Genomic DNA, 25622 nt, shown 5'->3' with positions numbered 1-25622 from the left:
CCCACTTCTGCAAACTCTGGAGAGAGGGAAGTGCTCGCAGAGGCTGTGCTCCCAGGCCCCTGGGTCTTCAAGTGTGAAAGCGCAAGGTTAAGCGCACCGCTTGGATCTGAGTACCGTTTAATTCTACGTCGCTCAGCCTCAGTTACCTTATCTGCAAAATGGAGATAGGCCCTTTGCAGAATTAATTAAATGCTCGGAGGACTTGTAGGAGTAGCTCTAAAGCTGATATGAAAGGCGTCCCTAGGAGAGGCCCCCTGGAAGGTATTTGGAGACGCGAGGGGCGCGGTCCGTGCCCCAGAGTGGAGGGGAGGGGCTCGCGAGGCCCCAGACGGTGGAGGTGGGGAGCGGGACGAGTTACTGGGAAGGCAAGTTCAACTTCAAACGTAAGAACTTTGAACGTGGCTGACGTGGGCCTCCCCGGCGGTGTCGCGGAAAGAGCTGGCAGGCTGAGGTGTCAGGGACGCTGGAGAAACTGGGTGGGACAGGCGCTCGGTCCCGTCCCCCCCGCGCGCCCCCTTCCCTTGACCGCCCTTCCGCGGCCTTCGGCTGGCCGCGCCCTAGCGTGAGCCTCCCGCCCACTTCCTGCCCCCGCCCCTCCGGCCCTGGCAGCACTTCCTTTGCAAAACTGGGCAGACCCTGGCAGGAAGCGCCCTCCCGGCCCGCCCCGGCCCTCCCTACCCTCCTTCCCACGGTGGCCACTAGAGGCCTCTCTGTCCTCGCGGACGCTGGGACTCCCCGGCGCGGGGCCCTCCCCGCCTGCCCCCTCCTCTACCCTGGGGCCTGGAAAGATGAACTCCGGGGTCGTTCACCCCTCTTCCTGGCGGTGGGCAGCTTCTGCCCCGCCCCCCCCCACTCCACACCTTCCACCACACACACAGGGGAGGAAGGAGATCGACCCCTCGCAAAGGTTGGTCCCTGTTCCCCCCTCCCACCCCTCCTTCATCCCCTTGTGAATCCAGCTTCATGCCTGCCTCCCGGTTCCCCAAATGCTGTTCTGCCCCCAAGTCTCTGAGAGTGACCTGTTTTCCTCTTCCTCGGGGTCCTGCTGGATTTCCTGTTCTCCATGCAAACACTGGTCCCCCAGATTTGCATCACACAGGCCAGGGAGTCACCAGGGCTCCCAACTACGAATGACACTGCAGTCAGCCTTTTCCCACCACCCACACACCCTTCACCCACATAAAGTTCAAGTCAACCACAGGTGTCTGCACTTCCTGTGTGCCAGGCACGGTGCCAGGCCCGGGGACACACCGTGACTAGGCAATGCCTCTGCTCTCAAGGAACTCACACCCCAGTGTGGAGAAAGACACCTGAACAGTCTACCTAAAACCTGAAACGCTGCAAACGTTGCCCCAGAGAGAACATGGACGGCTGAAGCACGGACAGCCACGCCTGGAGTGGCCATGGGAGGTTCGGAAAATGCGTCCTGAGGGAGTTAAGCTCAGAAGAGTCAGAGAAGGAGGAGCAGTTCAAGTGAAGGTGGCCTGAGTGAGGAGGCGCACCAGAAAGAAAAGCACCAGGGTCCAGCCGCAGTCGCGTGGGAAATGACAATTTCGGAATTGTACATAGCAGGGAAGGATAAGAAATGACGCTGTGGATCTATAGACAGACCAAGAAAGCGGCTTTTTTTTCTTGCAGGCAGTGGGTGCCTTTGAGGGGTACCTCGAAGCTGCACATTGGAAGTTAAGTCAGGGATATGGGATGCGGGGCATTAGTGGGAGACCACGGCCAGGGAGGATGGAAGATGAAGACTCGAACTGGGGCAGAGGCAGAGTGAAGAGGGAAGGAAGAAGGGATGGACGTGAGACAGCAGATGAACTTGGCAGGAAGCTGTGGCTGGCTGGCTCAGGACTGGAGTAGACAGGAGGGAGGAAGGCTTTCAAGATGTCAGCTGTGAAAATGCCTCTCACCAAGCCTGGGATGGGACAGATAGTAACTATTTGCCTCTCTCTCTCTCTCTCTCTCTCTCTCTCTCTCTCTCTCTCACACACACACACACACACACACACAAAGAAACTGCTGGTGGAAGCGTAAACTGGTGCAACCTCTTGGAGAGTAATTTTATAGTATCTATCAAAAAGTTTTTTTCAATGCAGACACTCTTTGATCCAGCAATTCCATAGTTAGAAATTTATGCTACAGGTAAAGGGTATATACATATAACTTTGTATGTATCTGGGTATTAATTGCATCCTTGTTTGTAACAGCTAAAAACTAGAAATAACCTAAGTGTCCATCAGTGAGGAACTGGTTAAATAAATCTCGCTCTTTCTATGCCAGAGAATACCATGTAGTCATGAGAAACAATAATTAGAACTATCTGAGCAGATATAGAATGATCTCCGAGATCATTTAGCTGCAAGCTAAAAGACAATGTGGGAAAAATCAGACATTAAAAAAAGCAATTACAAAATGAATATTATAAAACAAGTAGAAAGTGGCAAATAAAAAATCAAAAACTTTTGTACTTCCAGTGCCAAGCTTCCAGAAGTCATCCCAGGATGACTTCTGTTTGCAACGGGGAGAATGTGCCTTTGCAGTGGGAATATCGCAGTGACCAAGGGAGCGAACTTTGCATCACTGGTGCTGGGACATCTTGACATCATATACCTCCCGATGCGATGCAACGTGAAGCACACAGCATCACGTTTGTGCATGGACCACATGGACCAGCACATCAGCCTCACCTGGGAGCTTGTTAGTAGTGCAGAACCTCAGGCCTCACCCCAGACGTAGTGAATCAGATTCTGCATTTTAAAAGAATTCCCAGATCATTTTTACAATATTGAAGTTTGAGAAGCGTTGGCCTTTCTCAAGTATTGTTCAAAAAAATGTAACCATCAAGCCTTTAGAGGTACTTTCAGTTTGTGGGAAATACAGGAGGAAGAGGAACAAATTAAATAATAAACAAAGAAAAACAGGCAAATCCACAGTGTGAACGTTCTACAAGACCACTGTCTTTGACTCAGGTAAGTCAATGTCATAGAAAAAATACTGAAGATAAGACTATATACCCTTAATAGACTATATCTTAAAATCAAAGTATTGCAAAGAACTTTACTTAGTAGGTTTATTGTTGATAGTGTTATTGGTTGCTGTGTTTCTGAAACTATTTTGTGTTTATTGTGTGACAGGTAAACATGTTAATGTTGAAAACCAAGATTTTCACTGTGGGATAAGGGAAATACATATATAGAATGTGGAAAAAATACTGAAGAGAAGTAACAGTCAAAGGAAATGCATGATCTTGATATGACTATGAGTTAATTAAAACAGCTGTTAAAGTCCTTGCAAGGACAATTAGAGAAATTTAACCATGGACTGAATAGAAGTTATGTTAGAAATAACTTGTAATATTATCAGATGAAAATTGTATTACAGTTATGAAGGACAGTGTTCTAATTCTTAGGAGATGTGTGATACACTAAATATTTTGGGTCGAATATTATGATATCTGTAACTTCTATATACATATATATGACAAATTTTAATTCTTGCGACTGTGGGTGTTTATTATTATACTAGTGTACTTTTATATGTTATACTTTTCTATGTTTGACATTTATCATAATAAAGAAATTGGAAACAATTTTTAAAAACATAGGTTGTCCTAAAAAATCCTGGGGCTAAATTAAAAGACAAACAGAATACCCTGTAAATGACAGGCAGGTTATCAACCTTAATACATTAAACACATAAACAACTCAACAAATTAATTAAAAATTCACAAAGAGGACAGAGCCGATAAATATATATGTAAAATGGTCTATCGCACTGGTAATCGAAGAAATATATATCAATGCAATGATGATTTTCTTTTTGACATTTAAACTGACAGAGATTTTCTTAAAAGCTGGAGCCCAGGGCTGGGAAGAATGTGGAGAAAGAGACCTCCTGTGCCGAACATGAGACTATCAATCAATGTGATTTTTCTGGAAGGTGATTTTATCTATTCACATCTTTGATGCAGCAATCCCACTTCTAGGAGTTTATCCTAAAGAAATAACACATCTAATGGCAAAGATTTAGCCATTAGAATACTTTTCACAGCATTCTTTGTATTATCGAATATTTGGGCATATTTGGAAGTCCAAAATGAGCTATTGGTTACTAATCTATGCTGTCTATCTAATGGATTGCCATGGGACAGTTAAAATGAAGTCGCAAATTAACATATAACACATCCCAGTAAAAAAACATACACACGCAGATGGATCGATGTTATGTACATATAGCAATCACACTCAACAAATTTACTGGACAATGACTTGAAAGAAATATTTGAGAGATAATCTATAGGTTATCTCTGTAGTGGAATTATAGCTGAGTTTTTTCTTTTTTGCTTTTTTGTATAATTGAGTATAAATATATACTTTTTATTCACAAAAGGGTGTTATTTTGAAAAACAAAATAGCCCCTGCAGTTTGTTTACTCACACACGCACTTGTGTGCACACAGAGAACTCAGGAAGGTGTGGTCGGGGAGGAGGGGCTGCCCTCGCCCAGCCCACTTCATCTCACCTGCCAGAGGACCAGAGGTCAGAGGTGAGAGGAGAATTTCTGCAGGGGTGGAGGTTGGAAGGTCGCTGCCCAGGGTGCTGAGTTTGTGGGCAAAGCCAAATTCCGTACCTGAGAGGGTTGTGCTCCTTTCCTGTCCTGAATGAGATGGGTCTCCTAGGATCGGGGGTCCGAAAAGGAAACCTTGGCTGCCGAGGCAGAGTGGCAGAGTCCAAAGGCACTGGTTTATGGCAGCTCATAAAAACTCCAGGTGGAGCCGATGCCCTTGAAAGGGGGGACAAGAGGAACACTCGCGTCCCCTCTGAGCGAGCGTCGTGCCCAGAAGAAGAGACCTCCAGGGGTGCCAGGGTCCCATCTGTCCTGGAGGTGCCCAAGTGTGAACCCCTGGCCCTACATCCTGGGTCTGGGGCGCCCTTGCTCCATGAGCCATTCCCCCAGGGAAGGAGGGAGGACCCCTGAGCCGCCTCCTCTGGGTTGGCAGCAGGAAGCACCCAGGGGCCCCTGCCTTCGCTGGCCAGCACTGTGCACCTGCAGTGAGGGTCTGGGCCCTGGGCAGAAATGGACTCCATTCCTGGAAGCTCTCTTGGCAGCCAAGGGTGGGGCACATCAGCTCTGGCTGCGAAGCTGTTGCTGGGCTCTGGGCTCTCAGGGACCTGGCGGGCACCTGCCTCCCCACCCCCTCACCCATTCTCTTTCTCTCTAGGGCCCTATCTTCCCTTATATGGTGAAGGCAGTTCCTAGCCGAGGGGGGGTTGGTAGGGGACAAAGGTCGCTCTCCTACAGCCAGCTTGCCACAACTCCCTGAGATCTCCCAGGTGGCAGCTGCCTCCTCCAACCAGGTAAGGCAACCTTGCTGGGACGCACAGGGTCCGGAGGTGGTGGGAGAGGTATTGGGGCCCATGTTTCTCTCTGGCCACCTGGGGCCTCCTGGAGAACCTTGGTGTGGCACTCCGGAGAGTCTGGGAAGAGCGGAGCGCCCAGCGTGGCTTCCTGGGCCTCTGAGGAAAGAATTGTGCAGGTTCCGCCCCAGACAGCTGCTCCTGCAGACCCACCGCTAGCCCCCGCCCCATTCCAGATGTCAGCCATCCCAGGTTGCTTGCCCTGGACTGAGCAAAACCTGGAGACACGGAACTTCCAGACTTAAAACCTAGACAGTCCCGGGCAAACTGGGACTAATTGGTTACCTTGACCTCGCCCCACCCCATTTCTTTACCCAGTTCTTCTTCATCGGAAATGGTTTCTTTCTTTGTGGCACCATTCCCCTGACACTCCCGGACCCTCAGGGCTCTGTCTCCCGGATCCCAGGGTGTGAACAACAGCCATCAGGAATTGAATGGGCAAAGGCAGAGGCAGAGGGCTGGCGTCTGTCCCATCTCCCTTCTATCAGGACCTGTCCTCTTGGCCTCGCCACCCACTATGGTCCTATTTAGCTGAAATGGGGGTAGGGGAGGCAACAGCCAAGTCCGGACAAGAGTCTTGGGGCACACAGACTACCTACCTCCTTCCCAGGAGCCTACTCAGGTGTCCTCAGGTTGGCGGGGGCAGAGTCTGCAGGCTGGGAGGCTGGGGTGTGTCCACTCCATCTGCCCTCATGGGCCTGGAGAAGCAGGCGGTGTGCTTGTTTGGGGGACTGCCACATCCTTGTCCATCTCAGAAGAGCATGACTGGAGACTAAGAGCAGTGACCTATCTGGGGCTCTCTGGAGCCCAAACCCCAAGGACAACAGGGCAGCGGAGAAGAAAGGAAAGATGGGATTTGGTGGGAGAGGATCGCTAACTCCTTCCAGGGCCCCAAGAAGGTCTAGGCCTTCCATTCCACAGTTCAGTCTTCCAGTTTCATAAATATTTATTGAATATTTATTATGTGCTAGGAGCTAGAGGCTACACAGACAGACATGTCTAGACCCTTGGCGTTGGGATCCTCAAATTTAGAAACAGATCCTTTCAACCCATGTGGTCAGGGGACCAAGAGAAGCATTGATACAGGAAGACTTGGGACCCCGAACCAGCCTGAGGAGCCGGGGAAGGTCTCCTGGGAGAAATGAGGCCTAAATTGAGTCTAGAAGAGCACGTCAGTGTGGACCGAGTGAAGAAAGGTGGAGAGAGCTTTCAGTAAAGGGAACCGTGGGAGCGAGTACATGGCAGGGAGGATGGGAAGCAGCATGGGGGGCTTTGGGAGCCACCCTTCCCAGAATCCCCTTGCCCACCCCTGGCCGTGAGGAGGCTCCCACTTCTCTGTTCAGGCTGCTGGCGGTGCCCAATCCTGATTTCTCTCTAGGGAGGAAAAGCACCCAATTTTCCAAGTCCCCGCTCCCCCGACTCTTTCCTCCAGCGGCCCCGCCATTCCTCCTGCTATTCACTCTTAGAATCAGAGCGTGTCCCTGGCGGGACTTTGGGGATCATCTAGTTGACCCCTCCACCTCATAGATGAAGAAACGGGGTCCACGTTCACACAGCTCGTGAGAGTCAAAGAGTCTGTCTTAAAGAAAGGGAGATGTTGACCAAAGTGGTGGCCGAAATTAAACAGACATTCTCCTTCTTTGTACCCAAATTAGTTCTACTGAACCAGGAGTCCTGAGGGCACTGGGGTCCCCGTGTGTCCGCCCCACAGAGGAGGCCACTCCTGGCAGGGCCAGCAGGCAGGACTCAGGCACCAGGGGCTCCTGCAAGCTCAGAGCTGGAGGTCAGCAGGTGGCCCTGTTCTTCTGGAGGGGGCGCTAATCAGATGCTGGGGAGGGAGATCGTGCCCCCAATCTCCAGAATGCTGGGGTGAGGGGTCACTCCTTGGGACTCCGAAGAGGGAGTTTATGAGCAGTACAAGGCCAGATCATTGTTCCCAGAGGTGACTCAGAGTCAAGGTGCAGAGAGAGATTAGATAGATTCCAGGCTATCCGTGAGGGCCACATGACCTTTCATTCATTATGTTCAAGGAGCGCTCATGGCGGGCGACTTGGGGCCAGGCTGGGTGGTGGGCTCGGTGAGGCATGGGGTGGCTTCCAGCTTGGTGGGAAGGGACAGGAAGCCAGGGAAAAGAACAAGTGGGGACAAGCGGTTCTCCACCCTGGCTCACACAGAATCGCTGGGGAGTCTTCGAAGCACCCATGCCTCACCTCTCAAAAGTCAGAAAGTAAAATACCCATCCCCGGGCCCCACCCTGGCCTAGTGAAATCAGACTCCCTGGGGAGTTGGCCTGTTCACTGGAGCGTCAGTATTGTTTAAAAGCTCCCCAATGATTCTGACAAGCGGCTAGAGTGGAGAACACAGTTACAGGTCAAAACCGAAAGCACCCTGAAAAATACCATGAAAGAAGCTTGGGGTGGGAGGTTTCTTATAGCTCAGTGGCTGGAGGGTGGTTCACAGTGAGAGGGTTCACTCTGTTTTCCATCCATCCATCCACCCATCCACCCACCCACCCACAAACCCCCTCCCCACCACACACACCCACAGACTCAGCTGAGTGCCCCCACTGTGCGAGATGCCGAGGATTCAGTACTGAACAACCAAACCTGGCCCCCCAGTCCTGTGGGGTCTACATCCTGTGGGCCACCAGACCAGTGACTGAGGAGTGTTTGAGGGCAGCTGGGAAGGAAGAGGAAACGGTTGCACACAAGGTTTTAGTGCAGAAGAATACATGTAAGATTTACCATTTTAACCACTTTAAAGTGTACAATTCAGTGGCAGTTAACACATTCACAACCATCACTTTATCTAGTTCCAGAATATTTTTTATCATCTCAAATGGACACTCCGTACCCAACAGCAGTCGCTCCCCATTTCCCCCTCCCCTCAGCCCCTGAAAACCATGCTATATCTATGGATTTGCCTATTCTGAATATTTTATGTAAATAGAGTCATACATGGCCATTTGAATCTGGCTTCTTTCATTAAGCATAATATTTAAGGTCCATCCACGTGCAGCATATATCAGTACATTTTATGGCCGAATAATACTCTATTGTGTGAATATACAAATTTTTGTTCTTCTATTCATCTGTTGATGGACATTTGGGTTGTTTCCACCTTTTGGGTTATTGTGAATAAGGCTGCTGTGAACTTCATGTACGAGTGTTTGTTTGAACACCCGCTTTTTCCATTCTTGTGGGTGCATACTCTTTTCAGCCCTTATTATTTCTGCTTTCTTTGAAAAGACAAAAAAAAAAAAAAAACTCCCATGTTTTTAAAGCAAGTATGGCTTTGATAAAAATTTTCAAAAAGAAAAATTGTCGGGGGCTAAAGAAGGTCCTTGAGTGACAGGCTAAGGAGTGGGGGCTCTATCCAGAAGGTGATAGGGAGTCAGGGTGGGTGTTTGAGGAAGAGAGTGGCAAGATCAGCTGGGGCTCCGCCCTTGGCTGGTCAGGGCCTGGAGTGGAGGGAACCAAGCCTCCTCTCCTCCCCCAGGCCTCCGAGCCCTGACATCCAGGCACTGTTGGGCGCTCTCAGGGCTGGACTGGAAGAGCAGCCCCTGAACGCCAGGGTGCTCCCAGCTGCTCAGTCCTTGCTCCCGACCACTCCCCCCACTAGGCTCATCACCATGACCAAATTGAGTGCCCAAGTCAAAGGCTCCCTCAACATCACCACCCCCGGGGTGCAGATATGGAGGATCGAGGTGAGGCCTGCCTGGGCGTGGGAAGTGGAGGAGGACTGAGGGAAGGACGAGGCCTGGGATTACTCTTACTGTCCTCCAATCCTGCCTTGCTGGCGTGGGAGCCCCTGCTTCCTGTCCCCAAGTGACTCTTCCCCTCTCCTCAGGCATCGGCCTCTTCCTCATGCTCCTTTACCTCCTCCCCTCCTCACATTCCTTCTCCTTGTCGGCTTCGTCATGCCCTCTTCTTCCTGGTTCTCTGCCTCTCCAAGTCTCGCTGTGGTTAAGGGTGGCCGTGGGGGTCCTGGGTGGTCCAGGGCAGCCCCGTTGATTTTCCGTCTCTCCCTAGGCTATGCAGATGGTACCTGTTGCTCCTGGCACCTTTGGCAGCTTCTTCGATGGTGACTGCTACATAGTCCTGGCTGTGAGTGAGGGGTGGGCAGGGAGGGGGCTGAGCAAAGAGCAAAGCCCACCGTGGTGTCAGGGAGGAAACTTGAGTCTGGGGCAGTGGGAAGAGCTGGACTGGCTTCACCCAAAGACAGTCCTTACCGGGTGTGTCCAGGTGCCCAGCTCAGTAGCAGCTCTGTAGGATCAGACATGTAAGAGGCTCTCCCTGTTTTTGGGTCGCTGAGCTCCCAGCTAAGGCCACCTTCGGTGGGTCTATAGTCATGGGGCACCTTCTCAGCAGCTGGGGCCACAACTCTGGGCTCCTCTGTGACCCAGGCCCCATATGCAAAGCAGGGAGGTGGGAGAGAGCTATGGGAGCCCAGGGACTCAGGTACATTGGAAATCCCTCTCCCTAGGTCCACAAGTCGGGCAGCAACCTGTCCTATGACATCCACTACTGGATTGGCCAGGCCTCGTCTCAGGATGAGCAAGGGGCAGCTGCCATCTACACCACACAGATGGACGACTTCCTGAAGGGCCGGGCTGTCCAGCACCGTGAGGTCCAGGGCAATGAGAGCGAGGCCTTCCGAGGCTACTTCAAGCAGGGCCTTGTGTATGGAGGGGCGTGCTATAGACTGGGGTGTGGACCCAGGGCAGGGGAGGGACACCCAAGGCTGGGCCATGAGGCTCATTTGTGTCCCTCTTTCTACTCTCCCACCCCCATTTCTGCTGCTGCCTTGTTCTTGGTTTTCATCCCTCTAAGTGTTTGTTGTCTTTGGCTTCCCAAAGGCCGTTCTAAAATTCTATAACTCTGTGTACCATGAATTTTTGTGAGTCAATTCCATCTGGATGCCCTGGAGTGCCGAAGGGCATCGCATGAGTCTGTCCTCTAACCACTGGGCAAGTGACTGCTCCTTTCTCTGAAGAAGGCCTTTCACACTTAAAGCCCAGATTTCTAGCTCTTCTTGAAAAGTGGGAAGTTCTAGCCTCTGGACTATTCCCATGGAGATGCCCAGTTAGGAGCCAAGTTGCTACTGATCTACAGGATAGGCCGGGAGCTCCCCAGTTAGCCACAATCCCCCCTGTCTCCACCCCCCTTTTGTCTTCCTCCCATTCTTCCCATACTGGCTCCTCCCCTGTCCTAGTCTATCTCCTTGAAGTTTGTCCCTGAGACCTCATGGACCTCACACTAGTCCCAGCCCTGGCCCTCAGATGGCCACAGTGATAGCCAGGTACCCCGGACCTGGGAGGGCAGAGTGCAGTCACACCTCCCAGCTCATTCTCTCAGGTCAGCTCACCTCATTTCTCAGGATCCAGAAAGGAGGCGTGGCGTCTGGCATGAAGCACGTGGAGACCAACTCCAGTGAGGTTCAGCGGCTGCTGCACGTCAAGGGAAAGAGGAACGTGGTGGCCAGAGAGGTGGGCATTGACCAGGGCCCTAGGGCATGGCCTCCTGTCTCTTCTCAGTCTGGGTGGGAGGCAGAGGCCCAGGTGGGGTGAGAAGTGGGGAGGGGCGGGAAGAGATGATGGATGGTGGGCGGGGTCTGAGTGGGGTCTGCACCTCCCCCATGGCTCTCCAGGTGGAAATGTCCTGGAAGAGCTTCAACCGTGGGGATGTTTTCCTCCTGGACCTCGGGAAGCTTATCATCCAGTGGAACGGGCCAGACAGTAACCGCATGGAGAGACTCAGGGTAAACTCTGCCCCCCTCCCCCAAGTCCCACCCTGCCCCCACCTGCTCCTGCACACCAGCACCTGCTCTCCCCCACAGTCAGACTTGCCAGACTAATGCCACCCCAAGCCAGCTGTCGTCTCCCCAAGGCTTCTCTCCCCTGACTGCCCTGGGCAGGTGTTTGAAGGTGGGTCTGAGTCTCCATGTGTATGGGAGAGGTATGCACATTGGAGTTGGCCTGGGCGTATTTGTGGCTAATCTACTGAGATTATGTGAATCTGCTGTGTGGCGCACCTGGCTCCAAGCATTGGAAATCCAGCGGCGAATGAAGTGGGCGGAGCCCTGCCCTGGCTCTGGCCTCCGGCTGGCCGGTCCAGTGTGGGGGGAGGGGCCACAAACATAAAGGGGATGACTGATAAGTGAGGGGTGGGGAGTGCAGTCTGTGGGTTCTGGGAAGACTTCTGTGGGGGAAGTGGGGGTGGAAGGAGAGAGCCTTAGAGCAGGAGAGAAATGGCTGGGGGTGGGAGGGGGAATGCCAGAGCATGAGATGGGGGTTTCAGGGAGCTTGGAGAGGAGGCGGGCAGGCCTCCCAGGGGCATATTGCGTGGTCAGACGGCCACGGCCACGTACAAGGGTTGGGATTTGTTCTCAGTGCCCGGGAGGCTGTCAAAGGCCACTCTGTCCTCCGAGTGACGAAAGAGGGGGAAGAAGGGCTAAGAGGGCTCAGGGAGCTCTCTGTTCGCCACGCGAGAGCGAGAGCTGGGAAGGCAGAATTCACTGGACTTGTGTGTTGGGTGAAGGGTGAAGAGACCCGCCAAGGCTGAACTCAGAGCGTCGTGCTTCAGCAGTTATGGGGATGAACGGATTCCCTGTTCCTGAGATGGGAAAGATCAGGAAACAACAGATTTGGGGAGAAAATCTAGAGTTCTGTTTTGGACATCTCGTCATGGGGCCATCATGCATGTTGGATAAACAAGATGAGCGTAGAGAGCTGGGCTGGAGACAGAAGTATGGGCCTGAGCATAATAGCTCTGAGACTGGGTGAGACCGCCTGGGACCCAAATGCCAGTAACAGAACAGTAGACGTTGGGCAGAGGAGGGTGAGCCAGGGTGTGTGCACGTGCGTGTAAGCACATGACAGTATGCTGCATGGGCGTCTGTGTGCGTGTGAGCACATGTGGACTGTTCACCCAGGGGTGTGTGTGTCTGTGTGTGGACATGAGAGACGGCCATCTGGATACGTGTGGGTGTGTATGTACTTGTGCAAATGTGTGTGAGCACACATGAGGCTGTGTGTGTGTGTGTGTGCATGTGTTCAAGCATGCTTCAGAACAAAGAGGCTGAGTGCTATGACCTTCAGGGCTTAGCTTTTGTCCAAAACTGCAAAGTAAAATCACAAATTTCAAGCAATGCTGAAACCAAAAGCCCACAAAGTCCATCAGAAACACCTTCTTTGCCAATGAGGAAACCTGCTTTCCCAGTGGGTTTTCACTGGTTTCCTCACACACACCTTAAAAGCCTGGTCCGCCTCAAAAGCCTCACCCCTCGGGACTGGGATTTCTGGCATGGTTTGGGGTCCCCTGCCAGCCTTCATGGGTCACTCGGGGCCTCCCTGCAGGGCATAACTCTGGCCAAGGAGATCCGAGACCAGGAGCGGGGTGGGCGGACCTACGTGGCTGTGGTGGATGGGGAGAACGAGAAGGCCTCCCCGCAGCTGATGGAGGTCATGAACCACGTGCTGGGCAAGCGGAGGGAGCTGAAGGCAGCTGTGCCTGACACCGTGGTGGAGCCCGCACTCAAGGCCGCCCTCAAGCTGTACCAGTGAGTGCCCGGCTGGGCCCCTCCTGGGTGCTGGGGGACTTCACTGGGACTGAGGGGCATGGGCCCCCTCCTGGTCTATGCCGCACCTTTGTCCTGCAGCGTGTCTGATTCAGAGGGAAAGCTGGTGGTCAGAGAAATCGCCACGCGGCCGCTCACACAAGACCTGCTCAATCACGAGGTGAGAGGGCCTGGAGGCCCCCAGCCCCAACTCCGAGCCCCCGGCCCTCACCCACTTCTGAAACAGCTGTGCTCACACGCCCACAAGCAGGAGCAGCACCAGGGGCCCAGCCGGTGTGGGAGGGGAGACTTCTGTGCCGGGAGCTCCCCAGCCCAGGTCCACCACACCATCAGGCTCTCCCTTGGGGTCTTTCTCCCCACCTCTAGGACTGTTACATCCTGGACCAGGGGGGTCTGAAGATCTACGTGTGGAAGGGCAAGAAGGCCAACGCCCAGGAGAGGAAGGGAGCCTTGAGCCATGCACAGGTGGGCATGGGGGTCGGGGAGGAGGAAGACTGTGAAGAGAGAGGAGAGAAACAAACTCCAGCAGGCAGAGGGAGCAGGGTCAGACAGGGACTCGACCCAGTCACGGGTGGGGGCGTCTCAGAGTTGGTTCTGTAGCCATCTTGGGGTTTCTCGGCATGCCAGGGATCCAACCACCAGACACCTGGGAGACTCATCAGGATATGGGTTCCCATTTCAAGCCAGGTTCAAAGAAGGGAGGGAGAAATGGAGGCGGCTTTCTCTCAGAGGGGATGGGGTGAACATGGAGCCTGGCCAGGTCAGAATTTGGCCAGAGTCAATAACCCTAACTGGCTAGGGGTCAGCATTGGATTGGAGGTTGGGTTCAAGGTTGGAGATAGGAGCTGAGGGTAAGGGTTAGAGTTGAGGTGGGGTCTAGTGTGGAGTCAGATTTGGCCTTGGGGTGGGGGTCAGAGGTAGGTTTGGGGCGGTGTCAAGTTTAAGGTCTGGTTTGGCCTTGGGGTTTGGGCAAGAGCAGGGTTAGGTTTGGGGGTCAACTTTGGGACTGGAGTTTGTTCTGGTTTTGGCTTGGGACCAAGGATAGGTTTATGATTGGGTCTGGATGGGGTTAGAGCCAGGCTCTGGCTTGCACTGGCGGGTGGAGGCTAAGGGTGGGACCCGGCCCCAGCCACCCCCTTTTCTTCCCAGAACTTTATCAAAGCCAAGCAGTACCCCGCGAGCACACAGATCGAGGTGCAGAATGATGGGTCTGAGTCCGCCGTCTTCCAGCAGCTATTTCAGAAGTGGACAGTGCCCAACCAGACCTCAGGCCTGGGCAAAACCTACACTGTGGGCTCCGTGGGTGAGGGCCGGGTGAAGCAGGGGGGGCAGGGAGACAGGAGTGGGGCCAAGAGAGCACCCGACCTCCCCAGCCTCTTCCATGGGCACAACTTTGGTCCGTGCTCCCCAGGTGGGGTGAGGACTTGAGGGGACATGATAAACTCGAGTTGTCACAAATGGGAGCTAAGAATGACCTGCCTTTCATTTGAAATGGGATTGGGTCTCCCCGGAAACTAAACAGCTCAGTCTTACCACCTAATATTGGCTGAGGGCAAGCTCAGTGCCAGGCACCTGGGGGAAGATACAAGGGTTTCCTCTCTCCTGGCTCCCCTGGGGACCCTGACGAAGCATGAGTCTTAGGGGCAGGGAGATATGGTTCTGTATTAGAACTCTGCCATGTGTGACCTTGAGTTAGCTACCGAATCTCTCTGGCCTCAGTTTTGATATCTGTAAAATGGGTCTAAGAATTATAGCTACCATTCGGGGCTGTTGGAGAGGACCTGGGGGACCTCAGCTGGTGACCGTTGGTGTCCCGATTTCCCCTCACTCCAGCCAAGGTGGAGCAAGTGAAGTTCGATGCCACATCCATGCACGTCCAGCCTCAGGTGGCTGCCCAGCAGAACATGGTAGACGATGGGAGTGGGGAGGTGCAGGTAAGGTGAGGGAGGGGAGGCCTGGGGTGGATGGGAGGAGCTGGTGGAGGTTTTCCTGGCCCTCACACTAGCCTGGTACTGGCCCCAGGTGTGGCGCATTGAGAACTTAGAGCTGGTGCCTGTGGATTCCAAGTGGCTGGGCCACTTCTACGGGGGCGACTGCTACCTGCTGCTCTACACCTACCTCATTGGCGAGAAGCCGCACTACCTGCTCTACATCTGGCAGGTCAGGCCCCGCCCACCCTGTCCCGAGCACATTCAGCTCAGCTTCTGCTCCACTATACCCTTGCTGAGTGGCCGATCCCCTCGAGTTGAATACCTCTGGTGATGGGGAGCTCACTCCTTTTCTATCTGGGGACTGTTTTGGCGGTGAGATCCCACTGACGTGGAGTACCTGCATTCACGACCCTTTTCCCTTGTGGTGTTCTGAGTCTCATTTCCCATTTCCATGGCCTCCTGCACTTTCCCTTCGTCAGCTCTGACTGGGTTCCTGTGTCCAGCTGTTAGGGAGCAGAAAGATGCTTGGGTGCTGGGGATAAATTGTGCCATGGTGTTTCCCCAAGAAAGGCGGAGAGGAGGTGTGGGGTCAAGGTTGGGTTGCAGGTGGGTCAGGGCTGGGCTGGGGCTGGGAAAGAATTTGGTGTGGGGCTGGGATCAAACTGAGGTCTAGTTCAGGTGGGGTTTTGGCTGTGTCTGGGGTGGGGTTTGGTGAGGAAGACAGTTGGGTTTGGGTCCAGATCAGAATTGGGGATGGCGTCATCACTGAGGCTAGGGACAGGGCCAGAATTGGGGGCTGACTCCATCCTACCCCTTCCATCCTGCTCATCCCCAGGGTAGCCAGGCCAGCCAGGATGAAATCGCAGCCTCGGCCTATCAAGCTGTCAACTTGGACCAGAAGTACAATAATGAACCGGTCCAGATCCGGGTCCCGATGGGCAAGGAGCCACCTCACCTCATGTCCATCTTCAAAGGACGCATGGTGGTCTACCAGGTATGGCTGCTGGACCGAGGCGCCTGGCAGTACCCGCCACTGAGGTGGGGTGGGTATGCAGCAGATGGGAGAGGGGAGGTAGGCTGGGGGCGGGGCTGCAGGTGAAGCCCACCCTCTGTAAGAGAGGACTCTTTGAGACTCCATCACCTATGTGGAACTGATGACAGAATTAACCGTTCACGACTTTAAAAAGTCCATGTAATGAGCACTTAGCATGTGCAAGTGCTGTTTCTTTACTCCCCAACTCCTCAGGTCCTCTACATGAAAAAGGAAGTTATTTTGGTTAGATTTGTCCAAACTGCAGTGGTGCCTTCCAACATAATGAAGGAGGCATCTCCTGAATTCACTTAAGCAATGATCTGTTTATTGAGCACCTACTAAGTACAAAGCTCCTGGCAAAGCACTAAGGGGGAAGAAGAATGCAATGCTAATACTTTTTACCATCTTGTAGGGAGAGCAATGAACTAACAGCTCAAAGTGCCGTGTTGTTAAATGCAAGAAATATAAGTTGAGTTCAAAGGAGAGTGTGAATACAGTAACCTGGGAATAGGGAGAGAGTTCATGGTGGAAAGGGGGTTTGGAGAAGGTCTTGGCATTGGGGTTGGTTGAAGAGCTCAGCTGGGGTATTGCGAGGGCATCCAGTGCAGGGGGCACAGCAAGGACAAAGGCCCAGGGGAAGAGCTCCGTGGGGCACAGTAAGAAGCCGAGATAAGCTGGAAGGATTGGAGAGAGCAGAGTCAGCCTGGAAAGGCAGTTTGCACCTTTGTCATGTGGGGCCTTCAAGGGCCCCCTGCAGAGCCGGGTTCTAATCTATAAGCCGTGGGGAACCACTGAAGGTTGCTGAGCAGGGGCGTGCCCTGACCAAAGCAGTGTGTGGGAGAGATTTATCTGATGGGGATGTCTCGGCAGACCGGGAAGGGCAGGCCGACTCTGCCCCAGCCTCTTCCCCTCTGGTTTGCAGTGCCCCTCGAATCCATCCCTCATCTTCACGAAGCTACTCCCACTCTCTCTCTCCTCACACCCTGCAGGGAGGCACCTCCCGGGCCAGCAGCCTGGAGCCTGTGCCCCCCACACGGCTGTTCCAAGTGCGGGGGACCAGCACCAACAACACCAAAGCTTTCGAGGTCCCGGCCCAGACCACCTCCCTCAACTCCAACGATGTCTTCATCCTCAAGACTCAGTCGTGCTGCTACCTGTGGTATGGGAAGGTGTGTGCAGGTCCCTCGGCCTCAGAGCAGATCGGGGACAGAGTAGGAGCCTCTGGCTCTGGCCCTGTCCCCTCCTCCACAGCTCTGGGTCTGGCCAGCCTCAGGTTCCCTGCTGGGTCTGAGTCAGTCTCCCTCATTCTGTTTGTCCCTGGCCACTCCTGTCTGCCCCGCTGTTGGTCTGTCTTAACATCTCAGGCTCTCTCTCGCTGTCCTTGTGCTTGTCGCTGCCTCCCCATCTGTCTTCGCGATGAGGACCCTCTCAGCCTCTTGTAGTCCTCCTGCCTTGTAAGGAGAGTGCAGACTCTTGTCTCCTCTGCCGTTCTTTGGAGTGTCAAGGGCAGAGAGGAGGATGGGACGACTGTCCCTGCATCAGCCATGTGTCTGGTGTCCTGATCCGGGAAAGCTCTCGCAGACCCAGGACCTCTGGGCCAGTGAATGCGGCGGAAGGGTGAGGGTCAGCATGGCACGAGAGGTGGTCTCCGCCCGCACATTAGATTCCCTTCCTTTTCCCAGGGCTGTAGCGGGGACGAGAGGCAGATGGCCAAGATGGTTGCTGACACGATCTCTCGGACGGAGAAGCAAGTGGTAGTGGAAGGGCAGGAGCCAGACCAGTTCTGGATAGCCCTGGGTGGGAAGGCCCCCTACGCCAGCACCAGGAGGTAACTATGGGCCCCCTCTGCCTCCAGCTCACCTTCCAAGGCTGGGGAGCCTTCCAGAACCCTCACGCTCATAGCTCAGAGCCTGAAACAGGCATGGATTGAGGACCCTGTGTGCCAGGTCCCTGGGGCCACAAGATGAGTAAGGAGCAGTCCATGCACCCAGACCCTCCTGGGCACAGGGGCTGTGTCTGCACTGCTCACCAGGGTCTGCCCGGGGCCTGATGGGGGAGTTCGTGGCCGTAGAAGGCAGCTCGAAGAGAGGGGCAGGGCTATAGGTTTGCCTTTTGGGAAGAAGATGTCAGAGTCCACCTAGGCTGACACAGGACCTGGACATAAACTCTCTTTCAGACGGCTTTTCTCAAGAAGTCCATGACCCCCCAGGTCAAAAGCAAAAGGGCGTGTATTGCAGCAGCAGCAGCAGCAGGAGGGTTAGAGGGCGGTATTAGAACTTCCTAGGGACCAGAGAAGAGCCGCTGGAATGCCTGTCCTGGAGAAGCAGTGGGAATTTCTCCCGGGGAACACTCTTGGACTCTTGGGAGGAAGGGGGAGTTTTCGTGTGACCAGAAGAAAGAGCATTTTCCAAGGAGGTGGGCTTTCCATGTCGGAGTCCCTCAGAGTTCTGTGTCCCTGATGCTCCTCTCCCCACACCTTCCTCCTGCCGACACAATCTTCTGTCCGTCCTGCAGACTGCAGGAGGAAAACATGGTCATCACCCCCCGGCTCTTTGAATGTTCCAACCAGACCGGGCGCTTCCTGGCCACAGAAATCACCGACTTCAATCAGGATGACTTGGAAGAAGAAGATGTGTTCCTGCTTGATGTCTGGGACCAGGTAGGGCCGAGGCCTGGCTAAGAAATGGTGGCATTAGGGATAGGAAAGGTTTGACGTTTTCTTGGCTCCCATATTTGTTATCCCTGGGAGCAGTGTTATGAACAAGAATCGTGTAAGAAAGGAGAAGGCAGGAAGGAAGGAACTGCTATTTGTGATGATCTTTTCCCAAGGTTCGATTTATTTCACGTGCCAGGGCAGTGTTTTCAAAGGGCTTTGACTCCGGAGAGGCTGAGAATCACGTATTTGCAAAGTAGCCAAGTACAGAGCATCTGTCCAACCTCCTCACTTCCCAGAGGCAAAGTCGAGGCCAGGTGGGCCACCTGTCCAAGGTCAGGCTCCACTGTCAGACATCTGAGCCTGCCTGGGTGAACTGAGGCTGAGCCTTATGGTCCAGGAGGACAGGGAGGACTGACCGAGTTCTGGGTTCTCCACAGGTCTTCTTCTGGATCGGGAAGTATGCCAATGAAGACGAGAAGAAAGCCGCAGCCATCACCGTGCAGGAATACCTCAAGACCCACCCCAGCGGCCGGGACCCCGAGACCCCCATCATTGTGGTGAAGCAAGGACATGAGCCCCCCATCTTCACAGGCTGGTTCCTGGCCTGGGATCCCTTCAAGTGGAGTGTGAGTGGCCCCAGCTCACCCTGGTCCGTATAGCCCAGCATGTCCTTCTCTGGCTGGCTTCTTGATGTTACCCTTCAAGGGCAGGGTGGACTCCCAGGCTTTTCTTTTCTGTTTGTGGTAGATAACACGTGATATATTTGTGAAATGGTTAGAGCTGCCTTAGAATAAAAAGTAAGGCTGAAGCAAGACCATTAAGCCCCGTGGTGAGAGAGAGGGAGGGGAAGGCTGTGAAACTCAGGCTAATTATGCACCTTGCCTGTGCACTCGATTTAGCCCGAAGTTGTTGGGCGTTATTGGTAAGAGCTGTACTGACTACTTAAATTAAAATTAATTAAAATTAAACCAAAGGAAAGGTTCAGTTTCTCACTAGCCACAATTTAAGTAAGTGCTCAATAGTCACATGTGGTTAGTGGCTACCGTATCAGACACCACAGAAAGAGGACATTTCCATCATCACAGAAACTTCTACAGGACAGCGCTGGTGGACTCCTCATGCCGGATGAAAGGAGACATGCCAGTTCTAAAGGACAGACGGATGTCTTCTTGGCACTAAATTCTAATCAAAATGAGTCACACATGTGGTCCTCACCTGAGAGGCAGTGAATCAGGCTTCCGCAGGATTTCTTTAAACTGACCCCAGATAGAAACAGAAAGCAGGCCCTCAGAGTGGAATTCCAGCGAAGGTTTCTGGAGGGAAGGAGGGAGACTAGGGTTAGGATGAGTGCTGGCCTGGCTGGCGGCTTTGGTTGTGCTAAATTGGCACGACGGATGTGGTCATGGAAACAGAGAGCTTAGGTTAATTTTCTCAAATATATTTTTAAAAATCCAGTGGTAGTTGGGCCGAGTTTAATCTTGCAGATGGATTCAAACAAACCTCAAGATCCAGACGCAAAATCCAGATGCCAGAACTTCTTAAATTCGTATTATCAGTGTCCCAAGCCAGCAACTCTGGCAGCCTTTCCTCACCTCAAGTCTCTGCTGGCTTCTCCCTCAAACTCACTTCATTCATTCGTTCATTCATTCATCCATCCACTCAGCATAACTGCAGCTCATGATGTGCCATGCTTGGTGCCAGGCCCTGGGGATATAGAGACGGGGCTCCTCATGGAGCCATGGTCCCTTCTCCTCCATTCGCTCCTCGTGGCAGGGTTGCCTCCAGGCTGAGAGGAGTCCCCCAGATCTCCAAGACCTTCTGAGTCCCCCAGCACCTGCGCAATGTAGTTAGGGTTCTCGAGTGTGTGAGCAGCTGCGTACACGGGCCTCTGAGGGCGGGAAAAGATCATACTCCTCTCCGTCCCCACGTCGGGCTGAGTGGGGCAAGATTATTGCCTGTTCTGGCCTCTTCTGCCCTGTCAGCCCCTTCAGGGCCCCTCTTCACCAACCAATCTCTCTTTGCAGAGACCCTCTTCCACCTTTTGCCTCGTCCCCTCTTCCGCCTCTCAACCCCCGGTCCTGGGCAGCCTTCTTTCAACGATTAAAGGAAAAAAAAAAATCTTTTTGTCTTCCATGCTGAGACCCAGGTCTAATTTGTTACTTGCTTTCTATGCAGAACGCTAAATCCTACGAAGACCTGAAGGCAGAGCTCGGGAATCCTCAGGACTGGGGCCAGATCACTGCTGTGAGTATGCGGCAGGTGGCTGGGCCCTGTGGTGGCCCCCTGACCGTGATCGGCCCTGTCGGAACTGAGAAGGCTCCTGCGTTTTCCTCGTCACCACTTCCTCCCTCTTCTCATGGAAGTTCTTGTTGTTTTACTTCCGGTCACTCTAGCTGTTTCGTCCTCTCCATTCCCTAGTGAAATGGTCCCCAAATTTTATCATGCGTAAGAGTCTGGGTGATGGGGACCCGGGGGGTAAGGGAAGCTTATTAAACTGCAGAGTCAAAGGTTTCACTCCCAAGGATTCTGCTTTATAGAACTGGGATGAGACACAGGAATATGCACGTTTTTTTTTTTCATAAAGCATCCAGGGAATGGGATGCAGTTACAGAAATGTGTGTAGACTCCGGGCCTGGGATACGGAAATATGAAAGTAAAACTTTTCTTCTAAGAAGGTCACAGGCTTGCAAAGAAAAGAAGGCCAAGTAGATTCAGCAGAAATGTGTGCAGAACACGGGAACAATTCTCAAGCACAGCAGGGTAATCGTCAGATAACACATATGGCTCCCCGGCCCCACCCACAGGCACTTATAAATCATTCTTGGCAGACCGATGGTTCAGGCCGGGAAGTATAGATATGACAGGGCTAATTGTCTACACAGATGACAGTTTCACAACAGATAAGAGAAAGAGGATCATAATTGTCCAAGGGAGACCTTGAACATATGGGCGAAGCCATCTAAAAGTTCATAAGTCATATAACAAAATAGTCATAGAACAAAATAGTCATCTTGCACCAACTGGCTTTGGTGTTCACACAGACCACTAAGCTTTAGCTCGTGGGTCCAATCCAATGTGTCGTGTTCTTACGAGTGTGTGTACATGTATGTGGGCCAGTGGAACCATGGAAGACATCTTGACGGAGGTGCCCTAGGATCAATGTTCATTCACTTCAGAGAGAAACGCAGCCTGGGAGGTAGCTGCTGACCAGCTGAAGTAACAGTGCTTTCTTTTTCTTCCCTAGGAGATCACAAGCCCTAAACTGGATGTGTTTAACGCTAACAGCAACCTCGATTCTGGGCCTCTGCCCATCTTCCCCCTGGAGCAGCTGGTGAACAGGCCAGTGGAGGAGCTCCCTCAGGGCGTGGACCCCAGCAGGAAGGAGGTAGGTCGGACTCAAGGAGCAGGAGGAAGAGCTACGGCTTGACCCGCAGATCGTGCCCTGCAGATGACAAGGTGCTGGGGACGACCTGGTGCACAGAACAGGCCTGGTCTCTGCCATCATGTTAAGTTACATCTCAGCGTGGAGAGATCAAAGGAGACTGATTACGCTTTAATTTTAGTCAAGATAAGTAGTTGTCATAAAGGTGAAGTATAGATACCTTGAAGAATATTACAAAAAAGAGCCTGGTTTAGTCGGAAATTTTCTTCTGAAAGGTGAACAGGAATTATTCAGGCAGAGTGGGTTCTTTCTGGAGACGGGAGCAGCATACATGGAGCCCGGAGGCGGGGGATAAGGATGGGGGAGAGGGGCGCAAAATGCCGGTGGCACCCGCGTGTGCGAGCTGGGTAGGGGCAGCTGGCCAGGGGAAAGGGGGCCGAACTGATCAGTGCCTTCTGTGCCATGTCAGGGATGTGGTGTCATCATGGTCGAAGCAGGAGGGTGGCAGTCAGGTTTACACTTTTAAAAGATCGCTGTAGCTGCTCAGTGAAGAATCGATTGAACAGTCGCTGTAAGTCAGGCTGACAGGTAGATGGGAGCTTAGAATAGGCGATGGAGGGGAGGTGGAAGGGAGGGGATGGCTTATAGAAACCTACGGAGGTAAAATCAATGACACCTGGTAAGTACCTGATAAAGGGTATGGGAGAGAAGGGAAAATTGTGTTCTTCTCTGAGATAAAAAACACAGGGTCAGACTGAGCTTAGAGAGGGCGATCATGAGTTTACAGGAAGTCATGTGGTTTGATGCATCTGGGAGACGTCCAGGTTGAAACGCATGCTCAGTGGGCACACCATTCAGAGCAGCACCAGGGCAGACCCATCTGGTAGCTGCAGCTTCAGCCTATGTGGATCTCCCTGTGCGGGGAGATTTTGGCAAGAAGAGCTTGTTAGAAACACATTTCCGATATTCATTCTCACTTCATGAAGATCCAAAATAGACTGCAAATCTAGCTTGATGGGGTGCAGAGAGGAGAGAAAATTTACTCTGTGTATAATAAACCGTAAAGAAGCGAGTCTTACGAAGGAATTAAGGAATCTACAGGAGATACCTGATTTCTCCAAGAACATCCAAGTCTGTTAGGGGTTTGGGCCCGATATATGTGTAAGTGTATTATTCCCAAAGTATTTGCATTTTGCTCTTCACCTTGGAGACAACTGTCATGCATTCTACCCCAGATCCGCCCATCTGTTTCTACTGTAATATTAGAATGACCCCAGTATATTAGTCATAATAACATTACAAATATTTGCCCAGCCCTTGGTACATAGAAAGTGATCTATGAATATAAGCTGTTATCATCACTACCTGCTCTACTCCTGAGAAAACTCAGGTCCGGAGAGGGGAAGTGACTTACCTAATGTGATATAACTAGTTAGGAGCAAAGACAGAGCAAGAACCAGGTCTTCTGAGTCTCAGTTACCATCGTATCATGTGGCATAAAGTATTTCTAAAGGGAAGGGCAGCCAGTGTTACTGAACCAGGTGATTGACAGGGGGCTAAAAGGATTGCTCATTTTGAACGAAACAAACAGAACCAACATAACCCCATCATGGTAGAAGCAGTTGAAGAAGTCTTAGATCCTTTCTTAAAAATCAGTTGTCTGTTGCTGATTTTTTATTGTGGGAATAGCATACATTCTTGTGGGAGAGTTGCGGGTTCAATGCCATATAAGGAGGGTAGGAGAAGTCTTCAGACCTCTCTGGCTGCTCCAAACTCAAATGGGGAGCCAGTGACATGAACAGTAGGGTGGTGGGTCTGGCTGCAGGCAGTAAGTAGCAAGAGGGTAATTGAAATGTTTGAGCATCAGTGAGTAAGCCACAGACGGATGTGGGCAAGGGTGAGGCTTATAATCAGCGGGCAGGACTGCAGGGTTTGAGAACAGGACCAGTGGAAAGATACAAGTCCACTGGGATGGGCAGGCCCTGCTATCTAGCCCCAGAGTCAAGGTCCAGACATCTTGACCAAGCTGTGGAGCCAGCCTGGTTGAGCCAGAGAGGGCACCTGAAGCCACCCAATTGCAGACCGAGGACACTGCAGCCACAGTTATGAGGGACTTGGCAGCAAAGGGGAATGTTACAGACTTGGGGTAGGCAGCTCATCCCTATCCACTGATGCCTAAACCACTCATGTTTAATCTCTTCTTCCAAAACAGGGCATTCCACTGCCCTGCCCGGGGGAGCAGGAAGGGCTCCCAAGAGCCTTGGGGAGGGAATGCCCAGGGGCTGGAGGCAAAGCTAATGACAGGTTAGAGAACTGGAGCATCAGACCCACCTGAGCTTGAAATTCATCTGCAGGTGTTTACCAAGTAGCTGTTCAGTTCAGGGGTCTCTGCATGAGTCAGTAAAGCGTTCTCCAGAGTAACTCCCTGTAGTGGAGCGATCTATGATTGAAAAGAAACCCACAGCTTTCACCCTACCCCGTCCTCTCCTGGTGCCTGGGGAATAGAGAGGAAGGCTGAGGGATGCTGCTTTTAGCAGCTTTAATTTGGGTTGAGTGTGCCTTCGGTGCATTTAGCTTGCTTTTAACAGTATTACTACATCATGTTAGCTGGGAGCAAAAGTCATTTCAGGCATCCCCTCAACTTATGGCTCAGGATACCCAAGGCCTAGAAAGGTGACTCCTAGCTGTAGGTTCACTGTTTGATACATTGTTTTCCAATGCCCTTTCATATGTAATAGTATTTTTATCCCCATAAAAGCATTACAAAGAAGCAAAAATTGACCTTTAAGAAATTTCTATTTTACTGAGAGGAGAACTAAAATCTGGAAAGAGAAGCAATTTCTTAACCAAGCTAAGTAAATGTCCTAATTCTTATTTCAAGGCTAGTGTGAATTTGACCCTGGTCAAAAGAAAAAGATGCTCAGTCTACCTCATGTTGCCACTGTCTTTTTTATAATGTTCCCAATTCAGGGACCTTATCTCTTGGACTCAATGCCACCCACCTCCTCCCGATCCCTTTCCCAGCTCCCCCTGACATTGCCTGTTTCTGCCCTTCATCTGATTTCTATGCCACACCTACATGACTCATCGGAGTACCTCTGGGGAAGAATGTGATCTTTGCCTTCTGGTCCCTCTCCTCCTCTAGGAGCACCTGTCAGTTGAGGATTTCACCAAGGTCTTGGGGATGACCCCAGCTGCCTTCTCTGCCTTGCCTCGATGGAAGCAACAAAACCTCAAGAAAGCAAAAGGACTATTTTGAGAAGCAAGAATGGCTATGGTTGTGAAGTGGTCGCTACCCTGCTCACAGTTTTGTTTTTATTGCTGGCATTAACCCTGTACGAATTAAAGGTTTACACTTGTACCTGTGAGCAGCAGTCTATGGCAAGGGCACTTGTGTTTAGGAACTTGCCTATTCCTCCAGAAAGATGACGGCTCCATCAGGAGCTTGTAGCCCCAATGTCAGCTCAAGGTGGTCGCATTTTTTCTGTCCCAGAGCGTCACATCATTTTAAACCATTCTGTCCTAGAGCTTTCCTTTCTGAGAAGGGCAGCCTCACACTCCATGGGACATTGGTTCTGAGGAGCCTTCCTTAGGCTTTTATCAAAGGCAGGTGGACTGAAGCGTTT

At 52.2% G+C, this 25622-nt stretch overlaps 1 protein-coding gene across 1 annotated transcript; it reads left to right on the top strand.

Moving 5' to 3' along the window:
• The first annotated feature begins 37 nt into the window (after window positions 1–37).
• Window positions 38–25362, top strand: VIL1 (villin 1). The gene is made up of 22 exons (XM_036237926.1): window positions 38–2969; window positions 3854–3939; window positions 5221–5356; window positions 9038–9122; window positions 9448–9522; window positions 9902–10098; window positions 10796–10904; window positions 11066–11176; window positions 12774–12976; window positions 13076–13154; window positions 13361–13459; window positions 14144–14297; window positions 14828–14928; window positions 15017–15154; window positions 15761–15919; window positions 16948–17127; window positions 17641–17786; window positions 18473–18617; window positions 19052–19240; window positions 20790–20858; window positions 21859–21999; window positions 25142–25362. Exons 4-22 carry the CDS (start codon window positions 9048–9050, stop codon window positions 25253–25255), a joined length of 2484 nt encoding a protein of 827 aa, XP_036093819.1. The 5' UTR covers window positions 38–2969; window positions 3854–3939; window positions 5221–5356; window positions 9038–9047; the 3' UTR covers window positions 25256–25362.
• Window positions 25363–25622: the final 260 nt, after the last annotated feature.

This window comes from Rousettus aegyptiacus, unplaced genomic scaffold, assembly GCF_014176215.1.
Source record: "Rousettus aegyptiacus isolate mRouAeg1 unplaced genomic scaffold, mRouAeg1.p scaffold_m13_p_2, whole genome shotgun sequence".
Taxonomy (NCBI): Eukaryota; Metazoa; Chordata; class Mammalia; order Chiroptera; family Pteropodidae; genus Rousettus; species Rousettus aegyptiacus.
The sequence above is the reverse complement of the archived record's forward strand: the minus strand, read 5'-3'. Positions and strand labels throughout refer to the sequence as shown.

Bases quoted from the DNA above. Each gene is read 5' to 3' on its own strand.
- VIL1 (XM_036237926.1), top strand. From the start codon at position 9,048: ATGACCAAATTGAGTGCCCAAGTCAAAGGCTCCCTCAACATCACCACC. The intron at 12,977-13,075 runs GTGAGTGCCCGG...TTTGTCCTGCAG, and splicing joins GCCGCCCTCAAGCTGTACCA to CGTGTCTGATTCAGAGGGAA. The intron at 13,155-13,360 runs GTGAGAGGGCCT...CCCCACCTCTAG, and splicing joins AAGACCTGCTCAATCACGAG to GACTGTTACATCCTGGACCA.